This window comes from Esox lucius, chromosome 22 (genome assembly GCF_011004845.1).
Source record: "Esox lucius isolate fEsoLuc1 chromosome 22, fEsoLuc1.pri, whole genome shotgun sequence".
Lineage (NCBI taxonomy): Eukaryota > Metazoa > Chordata > Actinopteri > Esociformes > Esocidae > Esox > Esox lucius.
Window position 1 is genome coordinate 9,325,444 of NC_047590.1, and position 27,623 is coordinate 9,353,066.

Below are 27,623 nucleotides of genomic sequence, written 5' to 3' on the forward strand. Positions count from 1 at the left end.
GTTGGCAAAAACAAAGTCGTGTTAGACAATTTATTTGACTATTTTAACCATTCAAATGTTTCCAGATAAGTGCATTTGAAAGAGATGACATAAAAGCGTACTGTATTGAGATGTACCCCAAGTATGCATTTATTTTTTTCCTCACTGATTGGATGCCAGACGACTTCAGGTTACTCGCGCTCTCATTCGATTTGTCGAGAGGGAATTCGAGTAAGCGGAGGGGCGGGGTCTGGTGTTGGAGTAAAGAAAAAAACAAAAACAATACTCACCAAACGCCATCTTGAAACTGTGGTCACAGAAGAGGAAAACGTCGAGGATAACGCACGCTTGACGAAACGCTGTGCTGCCGTTCTTGAATACACTCATGACTTGACAGCAGCCGGTTGAAAAAAATTATGAACTGCTGATCTCATGTGCGTTTGCCTACGACGTTTTGGATGTGATCTTCATTGATGCATACCATTTTTACAGACTCACATTTCGATCAATTGGGAAGAGGAAATATTGTATGTTTTCTATTCAGACTCGGATTAGCTAGCTGTTTGCTAGCATACGTTTTGGAATATGAAGACTCAAAGCTGTGAGGACCAAGAGATGAGATGTATTAGTATTGACCACAACATGTGGTGTATTGAATCCTCTTTGAGATGTGGAACTCTTTCTTATCTAGCTAGCTAGATCATTATCAGTAGCTACCTAGCTAGCTAACGGCATTTTTAACAAGCTAACCAATTAGTTCGCTAACAGTTAGCTACAGTAGTAGCCTAGTTGGCTACAGTACTGTATGTATGAAGATTGCAAGAGTCAATTTCTTAATCTTGTAGCTAGGTAATTTGACTGCATTTGCCATTTTTTTCTGGTTTAGTCTAGCTTCTAGCTTGAATGTAAAGAACGATTTATATTCATCGATAGTAGATTGCCAGCTTGTGAATAACTAGTTACCTTGTCAGCTTGCAAGCTGTCCAACAGTGCTGCCAGTTATAGATTAATTGCTCGCTAACGTTAGTCCAAGCTGCAACAAGTCACTCAGTCATGATTGTAACCATTTTGTAGCTTTTAAAAGTAGCTATATATCACCTCTTCCACGTTTTGGACATCATTTTTCAGGGTCTTTAAACCTGTAGTAGCAAGATACTTGGCTGACAAGTGGACATTTTGGAGAGGGGTTAATCGAACACCTGCCAACTACAAAGTCACTGTCAATACCACACTATGTTGACAATAGCTTGCAAACTTGCTGGCTAGCTGCTTCTGTCATTCTTTTCGCCCAGACCTTCACAACACAGTGGGGGAACAAACCTTTGATACTGCCTGTTGTTTATTTCCCCGGAAATAAAAGGATTTCAATTGGATTGAAAATGGGAGCCGCTACCAAGTTGGCGTTTGCTGTTTTTCTCATCTCATTTTCCTCAGGTGGGTGAGCTCAGCTGTTTAAATAACTGTCGTTGTAGCTATGTATGGTTGTTTTAAAAACTGTATATAAGCGTCTGTAGTATGTCTCTTGTGACATACACCTCCCTTAATAAACTGTATTCTACTCCGGTTAAACAGAGACAACTTTATGTTGTTGTGGCCTTTAATAGCTGTACTGATATGACACATACCGTAAAATGTACATTAATCCAGCCTACTGTATTATAGTATTTCTTGTCGCCCTGGTAAATGGGCTGTGCAACAACGGTTACGCTTTATTACTTGAATTAAAGTGACTGTCTTTTTCAGTCCAGTGTTTTTATAAACGTGTAGTTGTACGTGAATAACCTGAGTCTGGATTAGTTTTACTTGTATCTTATCAACACCAACGTTCAGTAATGAGTGCATAAATTTTTTCATTTTGGCCTCCGTGGGAATCGAACCCACAACCATGCTGTGGGTTCATATCAACTAGACTCTACAAATATATTTGCGAGCTGTCACCTAAGTTCATGAGAGGTGCTTTGCAGTGACCGCCAGTGGAAATATAGCTTTTCTACACATTTTAGAGGAATCAAAATGTTGACCTTTAAAGCAGCTTTACTGCTGTTCTACCCTTTATGTGCTATCTGAGCGTGGCCATAGTGTTCTATATGTATAATGAGAATTGTGTGTAAGTTAGTGGAAGATTATGGTTTCTTTTCGTAGATCCCAGTTTTAAACCCATTCTCTGTAAAAAAAAAAAAAAAGATATATATAATTGTCTGTGGTGCTTTAATCTGAATGTAATTAGTCGTAAATTACAACACACTGGCTGCATTGTCAACCAGCCAATTTCATGATCAGGAAACTGTATAGGAAGTAATCTGCACATACCATATTTACCAAGTGAGTAGCCACTGTCAAGAAGTTCAAATAATCTATGGGAAGTCCCTGTGGACAGATCCTTTCCTTTTTTCTTTCAAGTGTGTTGCCACTGGTTTATCACTGAACTCAACAACATACGATGGAATTCAGCTTCAGTGTGTGGTGGTGGTGGTGGTGGACTTCCGGCTACACCAGTTCACTCGGTGAATACAAAGGAAGTCGGTGGTTGGTTACACAGTAAGCGTTGAATATTTGTCTCTTTGTTTTAGTCTTGATCTTAGGTGACTGTAGTTAATGATATGTCACACCCATGTGTCTCAACCAAACAGCACTGATGTTTGACAGATTGAAAAGTTGCCCGTTGCTTTTGCTGTGTTTCTGTCTGGTGGTGGTGGAGCTCATGTGCATTTGTCTCCATGAAGACTACAAATTGCTGACTTGGCTGAAGCAAGGTGACTATCTGGAATTAAATGCAGAGTCCTCACATTGGGGAGCAAGCTGCCTAGATAATCCTGCATGCTGTCAGCCTGTAAAATCTGCTGTTGCCCTAACAGTTGGTCGGTCAAGGTTATCCTTTCAAGGTTTGATGACACAAGTAAGAGTAATAGTATTAGCTAAGATTCATGCTGTCCATATTACACCTCTGACATTTTCATTGTGTATTGTCCTTGAATTACATGGGTTATGGTATTCTATCGGTATCCTGGGCTACCTGCTTTCATTCTGTGTTCAGTCAGTTTGATTGCCTTCTGTGGTTAAGTAGGATATAAGGTCAGGGGTACCTCCTAGCCCCTGAAGAACCCATGTTGAGAGGCTCAATAACTAGTTCAGATGAGTGTGTAGCTGCCAGCACTCCTCCGGGACTGATTTGGGACTGAGGTCCATTTAGTTTGATCCTCTTAAAAAAAAAGGGCTAAGGAGGTTAGTCTATACAGCCATATGCTGACGGTAAAGTCGCTGTAGCCCAGCCGCTCAAATCCTTAGCTCAAACGTTTGTAATTACTTATGTTGGCCTCACCAAAGCCAAGCCACTTCATCCTGGACACGTTATGTACAGTAATACATACACTGTATTTGTAATCACATCCCGGACATGTCACGTGCTGTAATACAGGCGCTGTATTTGTAATCACATCCCTGACATGTCATGTACAGAAATACAGACCAGCTCAGCTGGATTGTGGATTTGTTTTCTAATAAACCGAAACCAAACTCTGCTTCAGCGGCCTGAAGTGGCTAAGGGTTGGTGTGGGATAATAAACAGCTCAAATGCTGTTGCTCGACTCGCCACATGCTCATCGCACATTCCTTTCCACCCATTGGATGCTGGTCGGGTTACCTGTTGCCCTGGTCTCTAGTCTGGACCTGGGTTCAAAGAGAATTACCAATGTGAGCTATGCTGAATTGGACCCAGCCATATGCACAAGGGCCATTGGAACAGGCCTAGAAGTACAAAAGCCATGCTTGTTCATGTGGTTGAGGGAGGCTGAAGTGCATGCTTGAAGTTTGAGAAGGTACAAACACTATTTGAACCCGTGCGTACTAGGGTCCCAGTCTGTCACCAGTTTCCAGGGAACCCTGAAGGGCCCGGAGCAGAGTGCAGGCATTCCTCACGTGTCAGTTGCTGTAGAAGCGCTGCAGCCCCGCTTCCTCTAGGGGCTTATGTTGATTCTGTCAACCACCAGACAGATGTAGACAAACACCACCCTCCGTCCTTTTCCACTCAGAGGCTCCACTTTTTCCCGGGTGGATGGATGTCCCAGTGGGAGAGAATTTCCTATACGTTAGCTAGCGACTTTTAAGAAGGTGTTGGGGGGGGGGGGGCTGCACTGAAGGCCCAACAAGTTGCTTGTTCTGTTTGTTGTTTAGGTCAAACTCTATTCTGTCTGATGCAGTATTTTGGTCGCTGACAGTTCCCCTGGAGTTGTCTGGCGCTGTGGCCCAGTTTCTTCAATGAGTCCTTACTGAATAATGCAAACACGGACCAAAATCTCAGGTGTGTTTTGTCATGACAGGTTTGCTTTCCTACTGGACTGTAGCGGCGCAAGTTTGTTTCGACGTGCACTTCCCTGTTTAGGGTCGCCACGCTGAATACATTTGGAGTAAGCCACCTTCAAATGGGACCAATCTAGTAAGAAACATATCCAGTGAGTCGTTTTTTGTTCAGGCGTTCTTAGTTGTCGTCGTACCCCAGCCGAGTGACTGCTAGCCACAGTGCCGCCTGAACTTTTTAAGGTAGATTAAAACGTGGAAGTGTCCGTTGGATCGCCAGAATATAAACGCCCTTCCCCTGGAAGGCTCTCCCAGCTGCGTCTGCACTGCAGCCTTTTCCCAGTCCCCTGTTGATATCGATATACCTAGTCAATGGATGGACGTCCTGCCACTTAGGCTGTGTACGGCTACCGTGCATCGCGGGAGGGTGTGACGGTAAGACCAGGACGCGCAGTTAGGGACGCTACCGTCTGCTTTCACTTTCTGGCCAATGCAAATTCTCTCTGCTGCCAGGACTCCGGGGCCCAGGGAGGGTAAAAAGGCCTTGTATTCCTGAGGACTATTAATGCGCGGTGCAGATGTTGCCTTGTGCTTCACGGGACTGAGGCAGTCTAGACAGACTGTCTACCCCAGCCTTTGATCCCTGATTACTACCGGTTTCTGTACATTTGTCATGTTCACATTTTAAGTCTCAAGATTCTCTGACCTTGCTCTTTTGACTCCTGGGTAGATTTGTCATGCCTGGCTGTCGTTGTTTTGTTTTTTTCTCGTTGACTCTCTTCCTAAAGCACAGAGGAAAGTCTGGGGAGATTGGTTTTCTGTAGATGTATTCGGCTTGATCAGACGGCTGGATTTAGCTCTATTAGGCTAATCACACTAAAGGGTTAGAGAGGGACCAATTAGGATGCTAATAATTGTGACTCACGGTCTATTTAAAGACCTGTGTGAAAAGGGTTGTGTTTTCCTGTAGGGCTTAAGCGTTGAGGATGAAAGGATACAGAGTTACCGCGGTGTAGAAAAGTAAAGCTCTCTTTGCATCAAGTAGGCCCGAAATCATGATCCTCTCCCCCAGATAGACCCAACGCTGGTGGTGGTGGTGAGCAGTCATTTCCTCCTTCGAGGTCAAGCTGCGTTAACCCTCTGTGGATCAGCACAGAGTTATGCTTTCTGCCCCAACCTTCCCGTCTTCAATTATGCTTAGCGCAATTTTCCTCCCAAGATTTTTCCAGACAATTTAGCGAGCTCGGGTGTGTGACCTCAACCCTTCAGCCCCTCTACACTGCTGCAGATAATGACCAAGATTAACACGCTCTTTCCTTCCTGTAGAGTAAACTGTAATAACGTGCACTGTGCATGGAGTTTGCTGTAGCCCATAAGATCCTCAACGGGATCCTGAAACCAGCCAGCAGTAGACCTGTTCGATTGGAGCCTCGAATGCTGGAGCCCTGACTGCAAGCAAAGTGACTGGTCATCAGCAGTATAATTGAACGGGGGGCCGTTGGGCTGTCGGACATTCCAGCGAGGATTAAGGGGATTGGATTCTGTTGCTGAGTTTGGTGGTTTTTAACGCTTGCATGGGAAGACTGCGGCCTTTGTGACGGGGCCTGGCTTGCGGTTAACCCACCCGCCACCCCCTGGCCACTGCTCAGTCTGACCCACGCTAAACACGGCTCTTAATGTCCGTCTAGGCTTCTAATGGTGTACCTGGCAACGAAGGCGGATTCCGGTACTAGTGCCAAACACTACAGCTTGTAGGTGGCGGGCCTTAATACGAACAACCCAGTACGCCTGCACTTGTAGCTAGCCTAGTAGAACCGACCTGCGCTGTAGCTCAGTGTGCTTTGTTTGAATTGTGATTTATTCAGTACGGCCCGCACGGATATACAAGTCTTTAGCCTACCACGGCACCGCCTCTGGCGCGGGGCGGTTTTAACAGTCACACGAGACGCAGCCGGACGTTTGGCCGTTAAGTGGCCGGTTTCCTGGAGGTGAGCATCCCTCACGCTGTCACGGTAAAGTGATTACCCCGAGCAAACAGCCGGCGCGGAGGAACAGTCCTCCTCTACTGTACGTTGCGTAACCGTAACCTAATCCCTGGGAGCTGTGTGTGTGTGCGCGAGTGGGCTTGCATGTCTGCCGGTTCCACTCTGTAGCGAGTCTCCGTTCCACTCAACGCGACCGGCTGAGGGTCAGCAGGACCCCGTGGTCACCAGCCGTTGCACTGGTGGTGAGAGGCCCTCTGCTCCCATACAGCCACAGCAGAGAGAGTGGGGGAGAGAGGGAGATGGGTGGTGGTGGTGCCCCCTAGGAGTGTGTGTGTGTGTGTGTGTGTGTGTGTGTGTGTGTGTGTGTGTGTGTGTGTGTGTGTGTGTGTGTGTGTGTGTGTGTGTGTGTGTGTGTGTGTGTGTGTGTGTGTGTGTGTGTGTGTGTGTGTGTGTGTGTGTGTGTGTGTGTGTGTGTGTGTGTGTGTGTGTGTGTGTGTGTGTGTGTGTGTGTGTGTGTGTGTGTGTGTGTGTGTGGTGTTTTTGGCCAAGCTCTGGCTCTTTCACGTTGGGTGTGGGGAGAGACTGCAAGGACTGTGATTGAGAATTTCATTTTTTATTACAGTGGATAACTCTGCTTCTTTGTACTCAAGCTGGTTGTTAAAGTGCAATGCAGTTATTAGGTTGAAGGAGTCCATTAAGTGCAATGAGACTTGAGAGCAATGTTCCCTCTCTAAGCTGTGCACCAGTGTGACCGCGCAACTCCTCCAAGACCGGCTCGCAGAAGAAATGCCAGCGCCCGCAGACACACACAATGAAAAGTCTGCCCGATTAGTTTGGTAACCCTCATTGAATCCACAGCTTCAGGACCGTTTTCGGTGCAGAAATACTTAAATCTAACTTCACAAGACAGGCCTGTGATTTTTCTTGTAGGCAGAGCAAGAGCTTGTTAGACCGGTGCCCCAAAGCCAAGCGGTGCTACAGTAGGGCGGTATGCAAATATGCCATTCGTTCACATGGTCCATCGAACAGAGGTGGCGCTACCTTTCGCAGGTCTGCATTCTCTGAACGCAGACCTTCCGAAAGCTGAGTTTAAAGATTTTTACCTTAGTTCTGATTTAACCAACCAACGGGTTGCCCTCAGTATTCGAGAGTCCAGAAAAGAATAGGCTTATGGAATGCTGTGTGAATGTGGTTTTTAGATCTAGAAGTATGAATCACTGGTTACAGTAATACAATCTGAAAGGTATTACAGTGATTGTACTCGATCGGCTGTGTTGATGAAATATGAATGCTGTAATAGCGTGTGGTAGAAAAAAATGAAAAGATCTCTACAAGCATCGATCATTGTTCCTTGAATCATTTATTGGAATAGGATTTCCAATTTGGTGTTATTAGTTTCACATTTAACAAATACTCAATAATGGATTTTTCCCATTCAATTCATTGTCACATAAGTTACATTGATATGGTGAACTTAGCACCCCCCCCCCTTCAAAAAAACAGTGCATGTTTCTGAGTTATTAACAAAATGTGATTTTAAACAGCTTAAGTAAATTAATGAACTCTCATCTTCTACTTCCAAATTCAACTTTTCAGATTGCCATTTGAAATTGAATCCCATGGTCAATTCACATGTGTTTTCAGAAGGCAAGAAAATAATGTAGCTCCTTATGACTCCTATTGATCACGGCAACTCATTCATAATTTTTGCTATCAATGTGACTGTATAATTGTCCAAAAATATTTATTTAATTGAAATAATTGTCATTAATGTATTAACTGAATGCTCACTGGCAGCAACAGAAAGGTCAAAAACAGTCCAAAAATGTGAAGGAGGTAGGTAGAATCTGAACTTGTCAAATAAGAAACGCTCAACCCATGTCCGACTTCTCTTCTCACCAAGCTTGTGCTCTCGTGAGTGATTACCTTTTCTGACCTCTACGCCCTTGCCATCGGCCAGCTCATGTGTTTTTGGAGATAAATGCCTCACTGTTTAACTTCTTGACATTTCTATACACAAGCAGCATTGCCTAAGGCTAGGTCAGCTGAAGCACGAACGCGTGAGGATGGTTCAGGGCTGATCTCTACTGCAGCTCCTGAGAAGCACTGGTGTTGCTGCAGACACGTTGTCCAGCCTGTACCTGTTATAGCTAATACATTATTTCCAAGAGGAGCACATCTCTAACGCCAATACCCGTGCAGTGTTGCAGTCCCCCCCCCGCTATCACGCCAGTCCCTTACACAATCCAGGCATTGCTCTCAGTGGCTCTCCACTTAACCGCTCCCTCAATTCCACCTGAGTTATTGCTTCCTCAGTCAATTACTTTGGAGGGAGCAGCCGAATCACAGAGGTGAGGTTGGGTGAAGACAGCCGCCCGTACTCTCTTCTGAAGTCCCTGGTCAGTGTTTACGCCAGGCAATCGTGGATGCTGAGGTAATTCTGAACACCACGAGCAACTGAATGAATAAATTTAATGACCGGCAATTTCGCCAATGGATTCCCTCGATCGTGGGATTGATTTGGGTTTTTTTGAGGTAAGCAGAACAAGCACCCAGCTTGAGGCAATTCTGTGTGGACTGAGGTTTGTGTTCTTTTCGTTCTGTGTCTCCCACAAGACCAACTAGTGAATCATCAATAATAACCATTCATTAGGATATTTGCTCGGTTCTGGTTTTGATATTCTTGCAACATTATAATCCATTGTCTCTTTACAAACACATCCCAAGTAATCCTTTTAATCGGTACTTAAGACAGTCCATAAATTAATTATTGAAATAATTTAATCAGCAAAGTGAGCAATTCCACCCTCCGCAATGACTGTGCCAAGTCTTTAATGAATAGTTTAAAAATACAAACACACACACACACACACAGCAGGTCCCCCATGCAGTCCATAAGATGCACTGGATTCCGCAGAACACTTCATTAGCTAAACTCCCACCAAGAGGAAAACGTTTTGGCTTTGTCCCGTTCTGTCCTCTGCCCACTCAGTTTATTACAACACTGTACAGTAGGACCTGTACTCATTCCCAGCCAGAGAATGATGCCTGGCAGTGGAGGTGAAGCTACAGAACAGTCTCTCTCTCCATGCTCATTCTTCTTTCTCTCTTTGAATGAAAACAGAAGCAGTGTCCTATACACAGTCTGAAATACTTCTCTCCCACATCCTTCTTTCTCGTTATTCTGTTGGGGTTTGTAGAGCTGCTAGTGGGGTCGTGAGCCATGCCACCAGTCCCTGTGGTCAGCAGTCACTCTGCTGTACGTGAAAGGGAATGGTCTCATCAGTTTGACCCACTGTGTTTGATTGCATTTAGCCAATCAATGTTCAGTTAACCTTAGCTGGTGCCTGCCCTGTGGGTTTTTAATTTTTTAGCTGTTCAAAGAGGGTTATGCTGATTGTTAGGTTCGCCTTTGAGCTGGGGGCAGAACAGGCCGAGCACCAGTTGTGGCTAACCATTGTTGAACACTGTCCGTGGGTTGTGTCTTCCCATATCCGCATGTTCAAATCACCACTGGTGTTGTGTGAGGCGGTTGTCTTAACGGTACTACTGGAGCGTTTCCTGAAAAGGGATTGTGAGTTGACATTGTAAACCTGTGGTGAGGGGTGTTTATGTTATGTCTGAAGGCCTGGCTTTTAAAGTGTTTTGGTGAACCGCAAAAAACAGCTCCTGTTGTGATGGGGCTTTAAACTATGTGCCTCCCCCAGCAATTTTTTTTTTTAATTATTATTATTACATGCTTTGTGAATTTACATGTAATTCCATTTTGACTTCCTGTTGTTAAAGGGAAGGATGAACGGTTCTGTTTAACAGAGGATTGTGGGTAGCATCGTTTTTAAATAGTGCCTGGCCTGCTGTCATTCTGTAGGGCTGCCCTGTTGTAATAGGGGAAATATTGCAGAGGGGGTGTGCCCTTGTTTTGGGGGGGTTCCCATGGACCTTCCCCCAGACTATGTTTATGTGGAAGTACATTTCAAATGGACTTTCTACACCAACGTCAAAATAAATAAATCAACCGTTTTAATATGGGGTTGTCCTGTTTGTAAAGTTTTTACACATGGACTCTTATAGCACTTTAAAAGTGCTTCTACGAGGATGTGTACATTTTCAGTATTTGTGGTAATAAGTTTGTGAATGCAGCGGAATCCCTGTTTCTGCATTTTAACTTCAGTCTTTAGGTGATAGGTTTGAAGGCTTGTTTGTCGACTTAGTACTGTAGGCCATTTCGCAAAGGAAGGGCTCGACGCTGCAAGCATCCACCCCATAATTTATTTCATCTGGAGAGTTTAGCCTGAATCTAATAAATCACTGCAACAAATGAGTCATTGATTCATTGTGAAACACTGAGTTGTTTGTGAGAAGTTTCTCACTCTAGTTTCACTCATTATCTCTGCAAACAAAAATCATTATTTTTCAACTGTTTTGACAGTTTCTTTCCTCTGGTAATCTGCTGCCAACAAAGAGCTGTTCTATACCACAAAGCCAGTCTATGTCCCAAACAGCCCCCTTGTTCTTAACTTAGTACACTACTTTAGAATCGGGGCACTGGGGGAATGCAATTTGTCCATAATGACGTGGCGTTTGGAACGCAGTTACGTGGGAGGGAATATGTTTTTAAGTCACTGTATTTGTGGGCTTTGTGTCGGCCAGGCTCTTATCCTGATTGGTGTCTGAAGGAACAGTGACTAACAATTGAGTCAGGACATTGATTGAAATTGATTGAGTGGTTTAGTTGTTGTTTCCATTTTGGTTCAGCTGTTGAATTTGATCATATAGACTTGGCCTCGCTGATAACGTGCAGAAAAACTGTTTATTAGGACCACATAGTTTGTACTGTAGGTCTACAGTGGCCAATTCATAACCTTAATGCCATGCTTCCATTATACAGCCTAGTCCTGTATTTGGAAATAAAGCCAATTCTGCATCTGATTCCCCGTGTTGCCTTGCACTCCTGTAAAGAGAGGAGAGAGGTGAAGGTTTGGCCTGCCCCCAGGACACAGCACCCCAGCCTGGCAGGCACTGAGGCCGTGACGTGGTACTGTCGGGGCCAGTTCTGCTTAGCCAAGCCAGGGTGTGAGATACCAGAGGCAGGCTGCCAGGGGCTGCAAGCAGCTTTCCAGCAGTCAATAGCCTGGGGTCAGAGCAGCACAGCCCCGCTGAATGGCCCAACCTACAGCTGTTCTCTGGCCGCTTCCTTAGTGACAGACCCAAACAGAGCTGTTCTCAGGCCGCTTCCTTAGTGACAGACCCAAACAGAGCTGTTCTCAGGCCGCTTCCTTAGCGACAGACCCAAACAGAGCTGTTCTCAGGCCGCTTCCTTAGCGACAGACCCAAACAGAGCTGTTCTCAGGCCACTTCCTTAGCGACAGACCCAAACTGAGCTGGTCTCAGGCTGCTTCCTTAGCGACAGAACCAAACTAAGCTGTTCTCAGGCCGCTTCCTTAGTTACAGAACCAACCAGAACTGTTCTCATGCTGCTATTTCTGTGAGAGAACCAACCAGCTTTTTTTCTGGCTACCTCCACATTTGCCACATTTCGACTGGTGCTTTACCCCGGCACCAGGGCCACACTGGTGATTTATGCTAAAGTTGGCTCTACACATTTAATACTGAGGACTTGGGGGGCTCAGATGGGGAGGGAAGATGAATCTATCAGTGTGATTTGGCTTTCTGGTTATGAAAAATAAGGTGGAATTATTCTGGTAGTAAAATAACAATAACGCCATTCTCAGTTTGTTATATGGAGTCTCAGTGCGCCATACTTCTATTGAGTCACTGGCATCGTACCACCTTCGGTCATTCCGACTATTTCCATTTTGAGTCTTTACTTCCCTGTACTGTTGCTTTTATTTTCTTTTATCAGGGATCTGCTTGTTAGATCGGATGAAAACCGTCACGAGATGCCTATAGACTAAGCAAATAATAGCACAGCATGTGGCGTTTTCACAGCACATAACGCGTCAAACCCCGTCCTAAGTTCTAATGTCTGGGGCTTGGCACTAAGTGAGAGCTGGGCTACTTTGCCTACATGTCAATGGAAACAGAAAATAGTCTGGACTTTGGGGTAAAACAAAAGTGTTTGGCACCAGTGGAAACAAGACATTTGACTGTACCAACAAGAGGCAGTTGAAGAAGCTGAGCCAGGTTCAGGACAAGCTGAGTGCTGGGAGTCAGGTTCCACAGAATCAGCTGGAGCGATGTCCTTGGTTTGGGACGACATCAAAGGAAGGTTGAAGTGTTCCCACTGGAGGAATGATCGTAAAAAGAACCTAATACCCACCAAAAAGCATGGTGGCAGTGGTTTGGGGCCTCCTTTCCTGGTCAACTTTCGTTCATAATTCAACTAATCCTGCAGCCCTAGTTGGAGATGGACTGTAAAAAAAGAGTGGGCAAAAATGTCTCCCAATTGATGTAAGAGACTGTTAGACAGTTACAAGAAACTGCTACATTTATTTCAGCAAGGGGAAACATCTGCTGTTGGATGTACTGTACTTATTTTGTTTACACTCTGGAATCCATTTCTGATGATTTTTTTATTAATAAATTATTGTAAAGTATAGGTTTTCAGTGTCACTTGTTTAATCTGGTTAACTTTAATCTGTCAAGTGTTGAAATGAAGACTACATGTACATGATATGTTAAAAAAATTTACTTACCAGGCATGTACACACTTTTTCCACTCTGCATTCCATTGTGCGTAGGAAGAAAATTAGCAATGGTATAATGGGCATATACCATACCCCTTTGTGCTTTATTGCCTGATTTGCAAATCCCCCCCATGAGTCACTGGGCAAATCTCCTTCATCAATGATTATTGCAGGACTTTAGCCCTCTGTGTGGGCAGTTCTTTGAGCGAGGCAAATGCAAAGCGTGCTGGGGAAAACATGGGCTGGATGCAACGTGTGTGTGCTTGTTATGGTCTGAAGGTCTAGATGCTTTTAAAGTGGAACAGCAGTCACATTACTACCCTATTCAAATGACCAAGCTCCTCCAAAAAAAATAAATGAACGTTTTTTAAAAACAAATCCCACTCAAAATTAGGTGGGCCTAGGCTTGGCCTGGCCAGACGTCCCACCCATCACACCATGTATGCTGTTTCCACGGATGTTTAAGGACCTCCTGGCTCTGGCCAGTAACGCTGTTGATTTCTAGCCAGACTGTTTGAGGCTGTGTCCTGCTGAAAATGACATGAGCCAGCTGGAGTAGAATGGGAACGATGGCTACATGGAAACAGCTGCACTCATGTACTGTACAGTATATAGCCTAGCTGTTCTGTTTGAAAATGCATGTTGTTGTTTTTTCCTGCTCTGGGTTCTTTGTGGACACAGGCTACAACAGGAATAGTACATTAAACCTACAGTCAGTAAAAGCCTTTACATTTTATGAGCACTGGTGTTCAGTGAACCAAACCAATAAACACTGGAGTTGAGCCCAGGGCCATGTATTCAGAGTTGCTCCAACTTTTGGAATTTAAAAAATATAAGAGAAATATAGTCTCTTCTTCTGCTTTGTTGGACAGGAAAGTAGAGAAAGTTCAGTCGGTGGGACAGATTTGAAGCCAGTGTTGCAGCAGTACATGTGCGTCGGACGTAGCGGCTTAGCCATCCAGCACTTTGGATTTGAAATTATACAACCACCGTGGGGTTAAAGTGCAGACTGCCAGCCTGAATTTCAATGATTTGTCCCTTAATTTTGGATTAACCATTAAGAAATCCCAGCACAATGTTAGAGTAATAGTAGAATTATTTTGACCGCTTGATATGATCTACAAAGTAGTCATGTTTAGTACTTGGTTGCATAGCCCTTGCATGCAATGGCTACCTGAGGTATGCAACACATGTAGTGTTGTTGTGGTGCTAACATGGCCCCATAGAATGCTGAAGTGTCATGTTCTCACAACAGTGTCACACCCATTCTTTGTTCTATGGTCACGTCACAAAAAATGCTTCTCTGTAACGATTTATGCTGTAGACTCTTAAAAGAAAATATTTTGAGGGTTCTTGGCATTGAAACCATTGTACATTTCAACGGTGTCCTTCAAAGAGCTAAATGGGGGTTCCCCCACATTCATTATTTGTGAACCTCCAAGATGTTTTCCGTTCCCGGCTGTGAACGCCTCTGTCGTGGTCTTTGGTGCAGGTGCCATCCTGGGAGGCTCGGAAACACAGGAGTGTGTTTATTACAACTCCAGCTGGGAGAAGGAGAGAACCAATCGCAGTGGCATCGAGCCGTGCTACGGGGACAAGGACAAGCGGCTCCATTGCTTCGCCACCTGGAAGAACTTCTCAGGAACCGTGGAGATTGTCAAGCAGGGCTGTTGGCTGGACGATTACAACTGCTACGACAGGTGGGTTGCCTGAGGCCAGAGTAGTGGCTTCAATAACGGGGCTCTTCGCGACTTAAGAAGTGTATTGGATGAAGTTGCTTTGGATATCTAAATAACATTTCTGACGAATTATGTAAATTAATGTGAAGAATTACACTTGGGGCTTATGGTATGAGCAAGCAAATGCTACCTGTTGTGTATTTCTTCTGAAGGTGTAGGTTTGAGCTGATGACTCGGTGCTCTTAGGTGTTATACTTCCGTCTCACTTGAGCAACACTTACAAAAACCATACGTCTAAAAACTATTCCCCAACCACACAGACAGCCCCACCAAGTCCCCAAACCTCCTGAAACAAGTATACACTGTTTAACATTTCATAGAGCCAGCGAGAGAAAGGATGTGGGTAAGAGAGAGAGGGTGTTGGTGGGGGGACAGACAGACAGACAGACAGTGTGGGTGAGACCGAGAGTCAAAGTGTGAGTGAGTGGGTGAGGTTCGATAGAGAAGTGCCAGCACACAGCTCACTACCTTTTTTACAAAGGTGGTGTTCTTCCTGTTTTTTCCTCTCCTGTAGTAGTGAATGTTCTCCTGTAGTAGTGAATGTTCTTTGTTTCTTCCTCTCCTGTAGTAGTGAATGTTCTTTGTTTCTTCCTCTCCTGTAGTAGTGAATGTTCTTTGTTTCTTCCTCTCCTGTAGTAGTGAATGTTCTTTGTTTCTTCCTCTCCTGTAGTAGTGAATGTTCTTTGTTTCTTCCTCTCCTGTAGTAGTGAATGTTCTTTGTTTCTTCCTCTCCTGTAGTAGTGAATGTTCTTTCTGTTTCTTCCTCTCCTGTAGTAGTGAATGTTCTTTCTGTTTCTTCCTCTCCTGTAGTAGTGAATGTTCTTTGTTTCTTCCTCTCCTGTAGTAGTGAATGCGTGGAGAGGAAAGAGAGTCCGGATGTCTTCTTCTGTTGCTGCGAAGGCAACATGTGTAACGAGAAGTTCCTGTACAGCCCAGACCCACAGGCCGTCCAAAGTAAGTCCTCTTGTAAGTTCACACAAGCTCCTGTGACGTCGGTAACCATAACCCAGCCTAGTCCCCGAACAGCCACTACGGACACAAGGTCTTGTACTTCATCAGAGATGCCCCCCCACCCCTTTCTGTCTCTGTGAGGGGCCAGGGGACCGAGGGGCCTTGATTTGGAGGAACTCTTCGTATCAGGAAGTGTGGTAAATCACAGCAATGGTATAGTGGTGCTATCCAATCATGTCCTTTCCTGTGCTAGAGAGAAGTGTGATTACATAGCGTTGTCTGATCCAATCAAACATAAGAGTGTACCACACTGTACGGTAAGGCTTAGCTGTCATTTTTTTTCAGGGTCGCTTGTTCTTTAGCCAGTTATTTTTGGCTGCCGGCTGTATCAAGTTACATCACAAAATGCATTTGACAACGAGTCTCACTACTTCGAGGATTTTGTCAAAGCGACCCAGATTTGTTGTGCTGCGTTGGAATGTTTGGTGTATTGCATTGCTACTTTTCTGAGCTAATGAAATTTGACATGATAAAAATAAGTGTGAGGGAAGCAATTTGAGGAACGAAAGCATACACATACAGTTCCCGAGCACAAGGATGGGTTTTTTGAGGTTGTAAAGGTAGAATCCTCAATATAACTACATTACACTTGCAGGTTGCACTGCAAAACACTTACGCTTATGTAAGGAATTAGCCACGAATGGGTGTGGTATACGGGCAATATACTACAGCTAAGAGCTATTCTTAGGCTTGACACATTGATCCCCCCCCCCCCCCCCATAACTACATAAACCAGTTACCAACGTAATTAGCGCAGTTAACACTGATGTGATGTCACCCACGTGGTATGTGACATTACAACACTTTTTCCTGGTCTAGTTGCTATCAGCCAATCAGCATTCAGGATTGAACTCACCCGGTTTGTGAAAACAAATGAAGCCAGTTGAAATGCGTTTTCTGTACAACCTGTACCTACATGGTTTCTCTCCTCCTCCTTTCCTCTCCCCCATCACAGCGACCTCCAACCCGTTCACCCAGAAGCCTCAGCTGTTCAACACCTTGCTGTACTCTCTAGTGCCCATCATGAGTATCGCCGCCATTGTGCTCTTCTCCTTCTGGATGTACCGACATCACAAGTTGGCGTACCCGCCTGTCCTGGTGCCAACGCAGGTAAGAAGAAATGCTGTGCGTGCTTGCGTGTGCGTGCTTGCGTGTGCGTGCTTGCGTGTGCGTGCTTGCGTGTGCGTGCTTGCGTGTGCGTGCGCAGATGCGTCATGTTTCTCTCCAGTGTTCAGAATAAACTGACAATCTACTCCCTGTGGCCCGGTGTTTTAATCACTCCTGACGTAGAAGTGGCTCACTCACAGTTTCAAAAAGAACACGGCGCAAAACAAAGGACGCGCACGCAGCGCTACTCAGCGCCACACACGCGCAACGACCTGAAGGCCGAATGGCTAGCCCCGCCTCGGAACACTCACTGCTATTTGGCTGAAGGCTGACAGCCTAGCCCCGCCTCAGAACGCTCACTGCTGATTGGCCCGGGTTTGGTAGAGCAGGCAGGCTGGGTCAAGCGGGGGAACCTCGTCCTCTTAGATGATGTGGCGGAGCACCCATGATGCCGTTTAGGTCTGACAGAGAAAATGACGAGAAAGCAAGTATTTTCTCACCGCCCCCGTCCATCCCCTCCCCTCAACTACTGTTTAAGCTTCAATGCTGTAAAAAGGCAGGCTGTTTCTGACCCGGCCGATATCCTCATCTTGTAAGCAGCTGGTCCCCCGACACTGGACTCACCCGCTCCGCCGTGTTGTCCCTGTCCCATCTGATTGGTTACAGCAGGCGGCCGCCCGTTTAAACCTGCCCCGTGTGGTTCTCATTAAGAGCCACTAGATCAGGGGCCCGGTGGCACCGCAGCCTTGAGAAGGAACAGCAGGAGCTTCTGTTAAGTAGTGTCAACAGTGATGACATGCAGGAAATGCTAGACTGACGTTAAAGCCTGCTGTGTGCCTCCGTCGAGCGCACGCCGAGGATGGCCTGATGAATTCAGACTTTTAAAGATAAACACCAGCGGCCAGCCGCCTCGTCAACCTTTTAAAGAGAAGCCGCCGTCACACATTCAGTCAGTATCTCCTTGCGTTTATTAGGCAGAGCCGGAGTTGGCTGCATTCTTAAAGTGCCTTTAAAAAATATTTGAAACATCGATTAAACTCTTGACAGGCAGAAGAGGGTCACAGCACAGCGCATTTCCAATCGTAATTGTCCATGTGACATTCTACCTGTTCGCAGTATCCAACCATAGACAAGCCGGTCTCCGTTAATACCAACTCGCATGATGAGTTGCGTCAGCCGTAAAGAATCGAGCCACGTTGGTTTTCGAGCTTGGTCACTGCTATTGGACACAACGCGACAGTGAAGCACGCGTGGTTGATTTTCAAGGGAGACGCTAACTCTGTGCCTGACTGCAGTGGTTGTAGTGTAGCAGAGTCACGTTAGTGTTGGTGTTTGTGACCCACCTTCACCAAATCACTTCAGGATTCGCAGGAAAGGAGACGGTTGCTCATTCTGTTCTATTAGCCTCCAGTGTATTCTGTTTCTCACAGCCCCCGGCACATTGACATGAGGCAGTGGGACCAGTCCAAACTGCCCACGTTTGTCATCAAGGCTCTGTTTTTTTTATACCACCATGAGACAGGGAGGCTGGAGGTGGTACAGCTGCTGACTACAGACACACACATACACACAGAAACACAACTTTCACACTCCAGACCCTGAAGAGAGGACAGAAACCGATCGAAAGAAACGAAAGAAGAGAGTGTGAGCGGCGAAAGATAGGAAAGAGGCGCAATGCCCACACTTTTCACATCATAGGCCCTAGAGACAGATGGAGGTGCAGATGGAGTGACAGGGAGAGCGGGATGAGGAGAGAGGAGGAGATCGCTGTGTTTTAAAACCTCTTTATTGGGTCTAAGAGCCCACAACACAACACATACTTAAACAAACAAGCACAGTTTACACCAAATCATCCTCCACAGTAACACAACACAACAATCCCTGAATACCCCAGATGGCCCTGAACAGCTCAAGGTCCCTAACCTGTTTGTAGTGGACATACTAAACCCTCAGTCCAGCTGCCAGCATCCTCTCACACATGGCCACCACGTCCACAGACCCATGGCCCAGAATACAGTTCCCCCGCGTCTCCCCCTGACAAAAAACACGAAACCGAACAACTACACCTCGTTGACTTAAACTATACCTAGGTCCAAACATAAACGGTCGGGAAGAAAGAAATTCACCCCGAAGCGGAAAAAACCAACCGGAGACCGATCTGGGGCACCACATAAACAGACGTGGGAGAATTTAAGACTCGGCACAGAACGGACAGTCAACCTGAACACTACGACCAGGTGTACTGGATGGTTATTGGTGGCTATAGTCCCATGTAAAACCCTCCAACAGGGACCACTTAATCCAGGCCAGCCGTCAGGGTATGACGTGTCGTTAACAAATAGGTGAGATGCCCACCCTCCACCCCAGCTCCTCCAGCGCCTTGCTGTTACTCTCTGACAGGGGGAGAGGCACGAAGAGTGAGTCAGACAGAGGGTGGGAGGGAGAGACGGATACAGGGAGGGAGGGAGGGAGAGGGAGGGACAGAGGGTGAGAGACAGGCAGATCCCTCTTTTACCTGAAGCATCTATCATCCAGGACACTGCTTCTTCATCTGCCTCCAATCCACCCTCCTCTTCCATCCTCACTGAATACGATTTCTTTTTTGCTTCTTTTTCTATCCTTTAACTAGCACGCCTTTCATATAATGATAGAGGTAAGATGAGTTTAATTGAACTTCAAAGCTTTTCTACTCCACTGGGTCCTGGTAGGGGGGAAACTTGACCACGTTCATTTCACACCGCATCTCCATTTTATCTGTCTTTCTTTGGAATGGGTCCATTGTTGAGAATGTCTTCTTTCTGTGGATCATCTCATCTTACATGCAGTTATTTCTGTTTGCATGGGTGTCATGTTCCTGTCACTGGGCTACAGTGGGGAGAACAAGTATTTGATACACTGCCGATTCTGCAGGTTTTCCCACTTACAAAGCATGTAGAAGTCTGTCATTTTTATCATAGGTACTCTACGACTGTGAGTGACGGAATCTAAAACAAAAATCCAGAAAATCACATTGCATGATTTTTAAGTAATTTGCATTTTATTGCATGACATAAGTATTTGATACATCAGAAAAGCAGAACTTAGTATTTGGTACAGAAACCTTTGTTTGCAATTACAGAGATCATATGTTTCCTGTAGTTCTTGACCAGGTTTGCACACACTGCAGCAGGGATTTTGGCCCACTCCTCCATACAGACCTTCTCCAGATCCTTCAGGTTTCGGGGCTGTCACTGGGCAATACAGACTTTCAGCTCCCTCCAAAGATTTTCTATTGGGTTCAGGTCTGGAGACTGGCTAGGCAGGCTAGGCGCTGCAGTATTTTAATCCATGACGGCGTAGTGTGTTACTAATGGTTTTCTTTGAGACTGTGGTCCCAGCTCTCAGGTCATTGACCAGGTCCTGCTGTGTAGTTCTGGGCTGATCCCTCACCTTCCTCATGATCATTGATGCCTCACAAGGTGAGATCTTGCATGGAGCCCCAGACAGAGGGAGATTGACCGTCATCTTGAACTTCTTCAATTTTCGAATAATTGCGGCAACAGTTGTTGCTCTCTCACCAAGCTGCTTGCCTATTGTCCTGTAGCCCATCCCAGCCTTGTGCAGGTCTACAATTTTATCCCTGATGTCCTTACACAGCTCTCTGGTCTTGGCCATTGTGGAGATGTTGGAGTCTGTTTGATTGAGTGTGTGGATAGGTGTCTTTTATACAGGTAACGAGTTCAAACAGGTGCAGTTAATACAGGTAATGAGTGGAGAACAGGAGGGCTTCTTAAAGAAAAACTAACAGGTCTGTGAGAGCCGGAATTCTTACTGGTTGGTAGGTGATCAAATACTTATGTCATGCAATAAAATGCAAATTAATAATTTAAAAGTAATACAATGTGATTTGGGGGATTTTTGTTTTAGATTCTGTCTCTCACAGTTGAAGTGTACCTATGATATGAAATTACAGACCTCTAGATGCTTTGTAAGTAGGAAAATCTGCAAAATTGGCAGTGTATCAAATACTTGTTCTCCCCACTGTAGATGCACTTTGGAAACGATCAGTGACCAAATAAAGTGCATGTATTTAACAGTTCACAATCCCTAAGCATGGATGTCAACATCTGATTAATATTTTTGCACTTTTCATTGTCTGTTGTAATGTATAGAAAGGCTGCCTCTGAAATGGCACGTTGGCCCAAAGCTCTCTGCTTGTAGATTATACGCTGTGTGGGCCGTAGCTCAGGTCTTGTGCCAGCACATGGATGAAAGAGGCATTAGACCAATTTAAATACAGGAAGTCTAGAAACATGCCCTTTGATGTGGCACTGATCCACATTATACCAGCATTTCTACACAAAGGACTATTGTTAACTATTTGCAACACGTGTTGCTTTCAGTGTCATTTGTTGTAATTGAAGTAGCTGAGATGTTTGATGTTTGATGGCCTCGGCGGGTGGAGGGGCGGGTGGAGGGGCGGGTGGAGGGGCGGGTGGAGGGGCGCGTAGGGGGGTTTAGATGGTGGGAGCTGGCAGATATGTTTCAGTTTCCTGCGGTGCAGCTTGGTGTGCTGACAAAGTGTAATGTACCCCGATTTCTCTTGTGATCAGAGCCCGGTTCTGGTGACCCTGGGCAGGTCAGAGCCCACATCAGAGCAGACCTACCGAAGAAGCTGTATCTCCCGTCTCTGACCAAGTGGATGGGGAAGAGGTCCGACGCCTCACCCTCTCTTTTCGCGGTTATGGTTCGGGCAGTGAAATGACCACACGTTCTTTGGCATACGTCCGTTTTTTAATTTTTTTTATTATTGTTAAATATAAATGATATATAGTACCAGGTCAAAAGTTCAAGTGAAAAACCAAGTGTCCAAACTTTGGTGTCGTGTAGTACACTTGATAGGGATTAGTATGTCATTCAGAGCCAGCCTCGGTCTGGATTTTATAGAATTACTGTCAGCTCCCCCAAGCCTCCCTCTTCAAGTTACCCCGCCGGACATCCAGCGTGTGTTACGATTCCACGGGACTCTGGCTTTTGGAGACGTGAGTGCTTCATTGGAATCGCTCCTTGTGTCTCGCTCCTCTATAGCAACGTGGCTAACCAAGGAGGCTTTTCAGTGGCGCGTAGGACAGTCATTTCGAGTGTTGGGAATGAGGTGGCATTTAAAAAGCCCCCGGCTGTCTTTACCCCCTCCCCCCCAAGACACCTCCAAGGATGGAACACGTTGTAGTTTGTTCGTTGCAACAACAAAAAAAAATGACATGATAAACTGGGCAAGTGTTGAGGACCCCAGCGTTCAGTCTTTTATTAGCGCCCAGGGGCGACTGTCCATTAAACACAATATGGTTTTCAGTCCTGCTTTTAACGATTCCACGTTCAGGCATCTGATTAATTATTGAAACGTTGGGGAGGAGAAGTGAAGCGTAAGCAGGTAGCGCCAGCAAACGTGTATGATGTGTTTACTTCGACCATGGCCAATGTCAGAGCAACCGCCGTCGATGGAGACAGCCTGTCCCAACCTTCCCGGAAGCCCCCCCCCCCCCACTCATCCACCTTTCCTTTACTGGCCGTTCTGTCCTTGAGGACGTTCAACGAGCCACCTTGTTTTTTCTTTATAGAGATCTTCATCTCTATACACTCATCTTCCTCATTGCTGGCTTTTTCTTAACCTCCTTCCCTCCGTCTCTTTGTTTTCCCTCGCTCCCTCTTCCCTTTCTTGACAGTAACACGTGGAAGTGATTAGTTTAATCCAGAAGACCGGCTGACTTGACCCACTTTATATTTGGAACGCTCAAACGTGCGCGCGCGCACGCACACAGACGTGTTGTTGTTGAGCCGTATCCTGCCCCAGCCTAGAGAAGGTGACACAGCGGCACTTCGGCGCACTGCCTCACCTTCGTTGTTTTCAACCGCCGCAGACCACCGCTGTATCCTGGGCGTCCACTCGCATTTCTGCACCATATAACCCTCCGCTAACACAGGCTTCCTTTATGAGACAAAACCTATCAATGACACAAGGAAGTGATGAATCTCCTCAGGTCCCTGTTACACTGGGCACAACCAGTGATCTGAGTGCGTTTCTGTATCCTGAAAGAGAAGCTTGTCAGAGGGACACTGGGGTCTAGATGTAACTAATAAACCATCTGCGGTTGGTGCCCAGTTGTTGGCACATCTTGAATAAAGTTAAAAACAACAGAGCTCTTGCTATAACAGTTATGAAGCAAATGAGATAAATTGTTGAGCAAATATAAATAAATCAATATCCCCTATTTAGGCACTGGATACCGCGAGGAGGCAAACCTGTTCTTTCTGTGCGAACGCTCACCTAAAAAGCGATCACGAAAAACAGAATTGGCATTTTAATGTACCCGAATCAATTAACTGAATTGAAATGGAATTGAGCCCAACCTGAGTTTTGTAGGGCTCGTGGCACTGGACTGATGTAGAGTGTTTGTATTGATCCCATTAGCAACCGTCTGTCTGTCCTGTAGGACCCGCTTGGGCCACACACGCCTCCCTCTCCAGTCATGGGACAGAAACCGCTGCAGCTGATCGAGGTCAAAGCTAGGGGGCGCTTTGGTTGTGTCTGGAAGGCTCAGCTGCTCAACGAATACGTAGCTGTCAAAGTCTTTCCCATTCAGGTAGGTGCTGATGTCGATGGAGCGATCACACAGTTAAGTTTGTGGTTATAACGTTTGTTGTGTTTCAAATGTTTGTGAATGACCTCTGCTCCGTGTTATGGGTTCATTTATTACAATCATTCATTTCATTTGTAATTGTACATCACACAGCCGAGAAATATCTAAATGAATGTTTTCATCAATGGCGACATTCCATTAGCAGACGCTTACCTGTGATACACGCTGCGCGTGGGTAGACCCAGGAATCAAACCCGCTGTGTTTGCTTTGCAAGGGTTGCGCTCTGCCAGCTGACCAAGCTCATGTTGTGTGTCCCTCGCAGGACAAGCTGTCGTGGCAGAATGAGTACGAGATCTACAGTCTAAGTGGGATGAAACACGAGAACCTGCTTCACTTCATCGGTATAGAGAAGAGGGGTAACAACATGGATATAGACCTCTGGCTCATCACAGCCTACCATGACCACGTACGTGTACACACACACACACACACACACACACACACACACACGGTCGGACTCCATAGCAAGTTTCCAATAACTGCAGGTTGTCTGCCCCCAAGTGGTCGGCCTGTGTTACTAACACACTCTTTTTACACCTACACCCGTAGTAGGATCAGTGATGGAAGACTGACCTATATATGTTTCCAGATTAGCATCTTGCAGGCTGAATACAGAAACAGACACTAATGCTGCATTCACACTGGACACAGCCAGGGGCTAACAGCCTCTTAAGCTCATGGGCTAAGAGGATGCAGAGGTAACAGCCCTTAGAGGTGCTGGCTGGGACTTTCGCCACGGGCAAAATATATGTTTTAAACCTTGCGTTTTGAGACAGATTTGTAATATGTCGTTGCTGTGGGCATAATGTAGAAGTGGATTAACTGGCATACCTCGGTTAGCCATGGATTTCCAGGTTTGAAAGCGAGTGGGGCACAGCGGCTGATACATGACAGGGACCCGTTTGGGCTCAACAGCGCCAGTTGTACAACCAGTGGTCCCGACATTGCGGAGTGCCTCTAAGCGTGTTCCTCTCACAGGGCTCTCTGACTGATTACCTGAAGGCCAACGTGGTGTCGTGGAACGAGCTGTGCCACATCTCCCAGTCCTTGGCCCGGGGACTCGCCTATCTCCACGAGGACATCCCAGGCCTGAAGGACGGACACAAGCCTGCCATCGCTCACAGGTGGGTGGGGGATCCCTCCACAAGCAGACTACACGTGGAGGAAAAACCAAACGCGTTGACGGGGGGGACGGGGACGGGGGGGCGCTGACGGCTGCTGGGGGGGGCGTTTGTGACATCAGTAGGGTCGGGGCCACTCCCTGAATGATTGTTTCTGTCCGTCCCGCTGTTTACCACTCTGTGTGTTTCTCTCGTTCTGTCTCCGTCTCTCTCCCCCTGGGCTGGAACAGGGACATGAAGAGTAAGAATGTGCTTCTGAAAAGCGACCTGACCGCTTGCATAGCGGACTTCGGTCTGGCCCTGAAGTTTGAAGCGGGGAAGTCGGCCGGAGATATCCACGGACAGGTAGAACCACACATTAGCACCGCGGTAACCACAGCGCCGAAGCCGTGGAGACATTCAGCACCCAGCACACACCGCTGACCGTCTGCCTCACACATCCCCCCCCCCCCCCCCCCCCGTCCCCCCGTCCCCCCCCAGGTGGGCACCAGGCGCTACATGGCCCCTGAGGTGCTGGAGGGGGCCATCAACTTCCAGCGGGACTCCTTCCTGAGGATAGACATGTACGCCCTGGGCCTGGTGCTCTGGGAGCTGGCCGCTCGATGCACCGCCGCGGACGGTCAGAAAAGAAGCTCCTCTGTGTCTGTCTGTACGGGCCATGTCCCCACTCTGTGTGTGTGTGTGTTGGGCATGTTGACCTTGTGTCTCAGTGAGGATCAATGACTCTGAGACGAGGCACCCTGCTGACTAATGGAAATGGCCGGAAACACTTACACAGCTGAATGTGATCCTGAAAGCCTGACCACATGTCCGCGTGTTGATACGGGTGTTAAAAAAAATATTGAATCCCCTTAATGTCACGGAGTGCACGTGTGAAATTAGGTCTTGCTGGTGTGTTTGTTTGTGGTCTGTATCTCACACTGTGTGCGTGTGTGTGTGTGTGTGTGTGATGTTGCAGGGCCAGTGGATGAATACGCTCTGCCGTTCGAGGAGGAGGTAGGCCAGCACCCGTCTCTTGAGGACATGCAGGAGGTGGTGGTGCATAAGAAGCTCCGGCCCTGCCTCCGGGAGTGCTGGCAGAAACACGCGGTAAGGGAGGAGGGCGTTGCCCTCTGACGTAGCTTGGTCTTCTGGGTTGTAGGCCGGGGCGCCTGCTCGTCTAACCGCCCAGCCGTTAAGACGGGCTTGATGGGCTGCATTCCACTGACACTGTGGCTTGGGTCGGCCGCGGATTGGATGGGATGTTTCTGTGAATGGCGACGGTTCTGAGGCGATTTGGACAAGCGTTGTGATGTCTGTTCTGTTTTGAAAAGCGTGGTCCAGCAGTATCAGCCTTACCCTGCGTGTACACTGTCCACTCGCTGGAGCTACAAAGAGGCACGCTCCCATTCATTTCCAACCAGAGCCAGCGAATCATGGCGACTGTGGGTGGAGCTGTTTTCTGAGACAAAATCTCCCAGCGACAGTTGAGAAATGTTCAACTTTATGCTAATTTCCAGCGAGCGGGCAGTGACGGAGTTGGGCGACTACCAATGGCAGGGCAGCGGTTCTCTGCGTCTTCAAGTCCCTCCTCTTTTCTACCCGCAAGCTAAAAACTCACTTGCTAGCTAAAATAATTGACGAGCAACTTGCGGTGTCCGGTTTCCCCATTATTCTGGATGCGTCTCTGGCTTCATACAGAGAAATCATTCTAAAAATGGATGCATGGAAGGTTTCAGAGATCGTCGGGATCACGAGTGGGTGATACATGCATAACCTGAAATGAGGGAAAGTCCTATTTAAACATCGACAAATCATTGATTTGGCATCGTCGTAACACGTTTATTTCTTTTAAGTGGAGTCACGCAAATACTAAATACTTATTGTTTGCAGAGACGGATGTTTCTCCTATACTGGTTAACCGGTTGTCGCTGGCATAAATTCGGGACGATACACCCCGCCCGAGCGGCCAGTGTGCACGCTAGGGAAGGCTCAGCGACAGCTCGCAAGAGATGTGCATGTTGCATTAGTGGCACACGCACGGCTTAGGGTGCGGATCTGTTACCTCAGTAGGAACACAACGCCCTTAAAGGAGGTCCCCTTTGTGTTTCCCAGGGCCTATTCATGCTGTGTGAGACCATCGAGGAGTGCTGGGATCACGAGGCGGAGGCGCGCCTCTCGGCCGGCTGCGTGGAGGAGCGCGTCATCCAGATGCAACGCCAGACCAACGTCGTCGCCCCGGAGGAGATCGTCACCGTCGTCACTATGGTGACCAACGTGGACTTCCCGCCCAAGGAGTCCAGCCTCTGACTGGACGGAGAGAGTCAGCTGACACGTCAGGTGGCGACCGTGAAGAGATTTTGATTGGTCCTCGTCAGATGTCAGGGGTCCATTAACTAGTCAGACTGGCCCGTCAGGTTCATGAACTCTGGCTCATCCTGGGTTAACCTCTGACCCCTCAGACCAGTGGGCTAGTGTTTTAGTACAGGGCACTAGACTGCTCACTGCAGTGCCCACTTCATAGCTACATGCTGTAGGCCTGAACTAACACCTACAGATGGACTCGCTTAGCGAGCTTGACATTTTTAAGCTGGATCCTTCAAAAGGACAATACCATGTTTTAACTGTTGAGCAAACAGCCTCTTTAAGCTGGGGAAAACAAGATCCTTCAAAAGGACAACACTAGGTTATAACAAATGCTGTGAGCTGAGGGAAAGGATATGGTCATTTGTCAGGTATTTTCTTTTATATATATAAAAAACACCATATATATATTATACACACACACAAACACACACACGGAAAACACTAGGACCTCTCAACAGACTTCAGTTGTATTTTCTAAGAAAACGAAGAGGAAGGACTGGAAGAGGAAACTTCTCAAAGCTCTGCTCCGTAACGTCAGCATAAAAAAGGGCAATTTGTTTCAAGAATGCATTTGCTGTTTCCTTCTGTGTTTATATGATAATGACTATTGTAATGCCAATAAGAAACAGCTTCTGAATGTCATGTGTGCTGCTGCTGTACATAATATCAATGGATAGAAAACAATGATGATCAAGGTTTATTTAAGGGGGTGGGGGG

General features: G+C 46.6%; 1 protein-coding gene across 4 annotated transcripts; it reads left to right on the forward strand.

Moving 5' to 3' along the window:
- Positions 1-285: 285 nt before the first annotated feature.
- LOC105022549 (activin receptor type-2A) lies at positions 286-27,623 on the forward strand. 4 transcript variants are annotated; one of them, XM_020042295.3, is made up of 12 exons: positions 286-1,413; positions 14,397-14,604; positions 15,488-15,609; positions 16,610-16,764; positions 19,391-19,414; positions 23,232-23,381; positions 23,702-23,845; positions 24,418-24,563; positions 24,791-24,905; positions 25,041-25,179; positions 25,519-25,649; positions 26,655-27,623. In XM_020042295.3, exons 1-12 carry the CDS (start codon positions 1,359-1,361, stop codon positions 26,847-26,849), a joined length of 1,584 nt encoding a protein of 527 aa, XP_019897854.1. In that variant the 5' UTR covers positions 286-1,358; the 3' UTR covers positions 26,850-27,623. The 4 variants fall into 4 exon arrangements, with proteins under 4 accessions (XP_019897854.1, XP_019897856.1, XP_010889377.1 ...); XM_020042297.3 differs by having other exon boundaries at positions 15,488-15,597; XM_010891075.4 differs by lacking the exon at positions 19,391-19,414.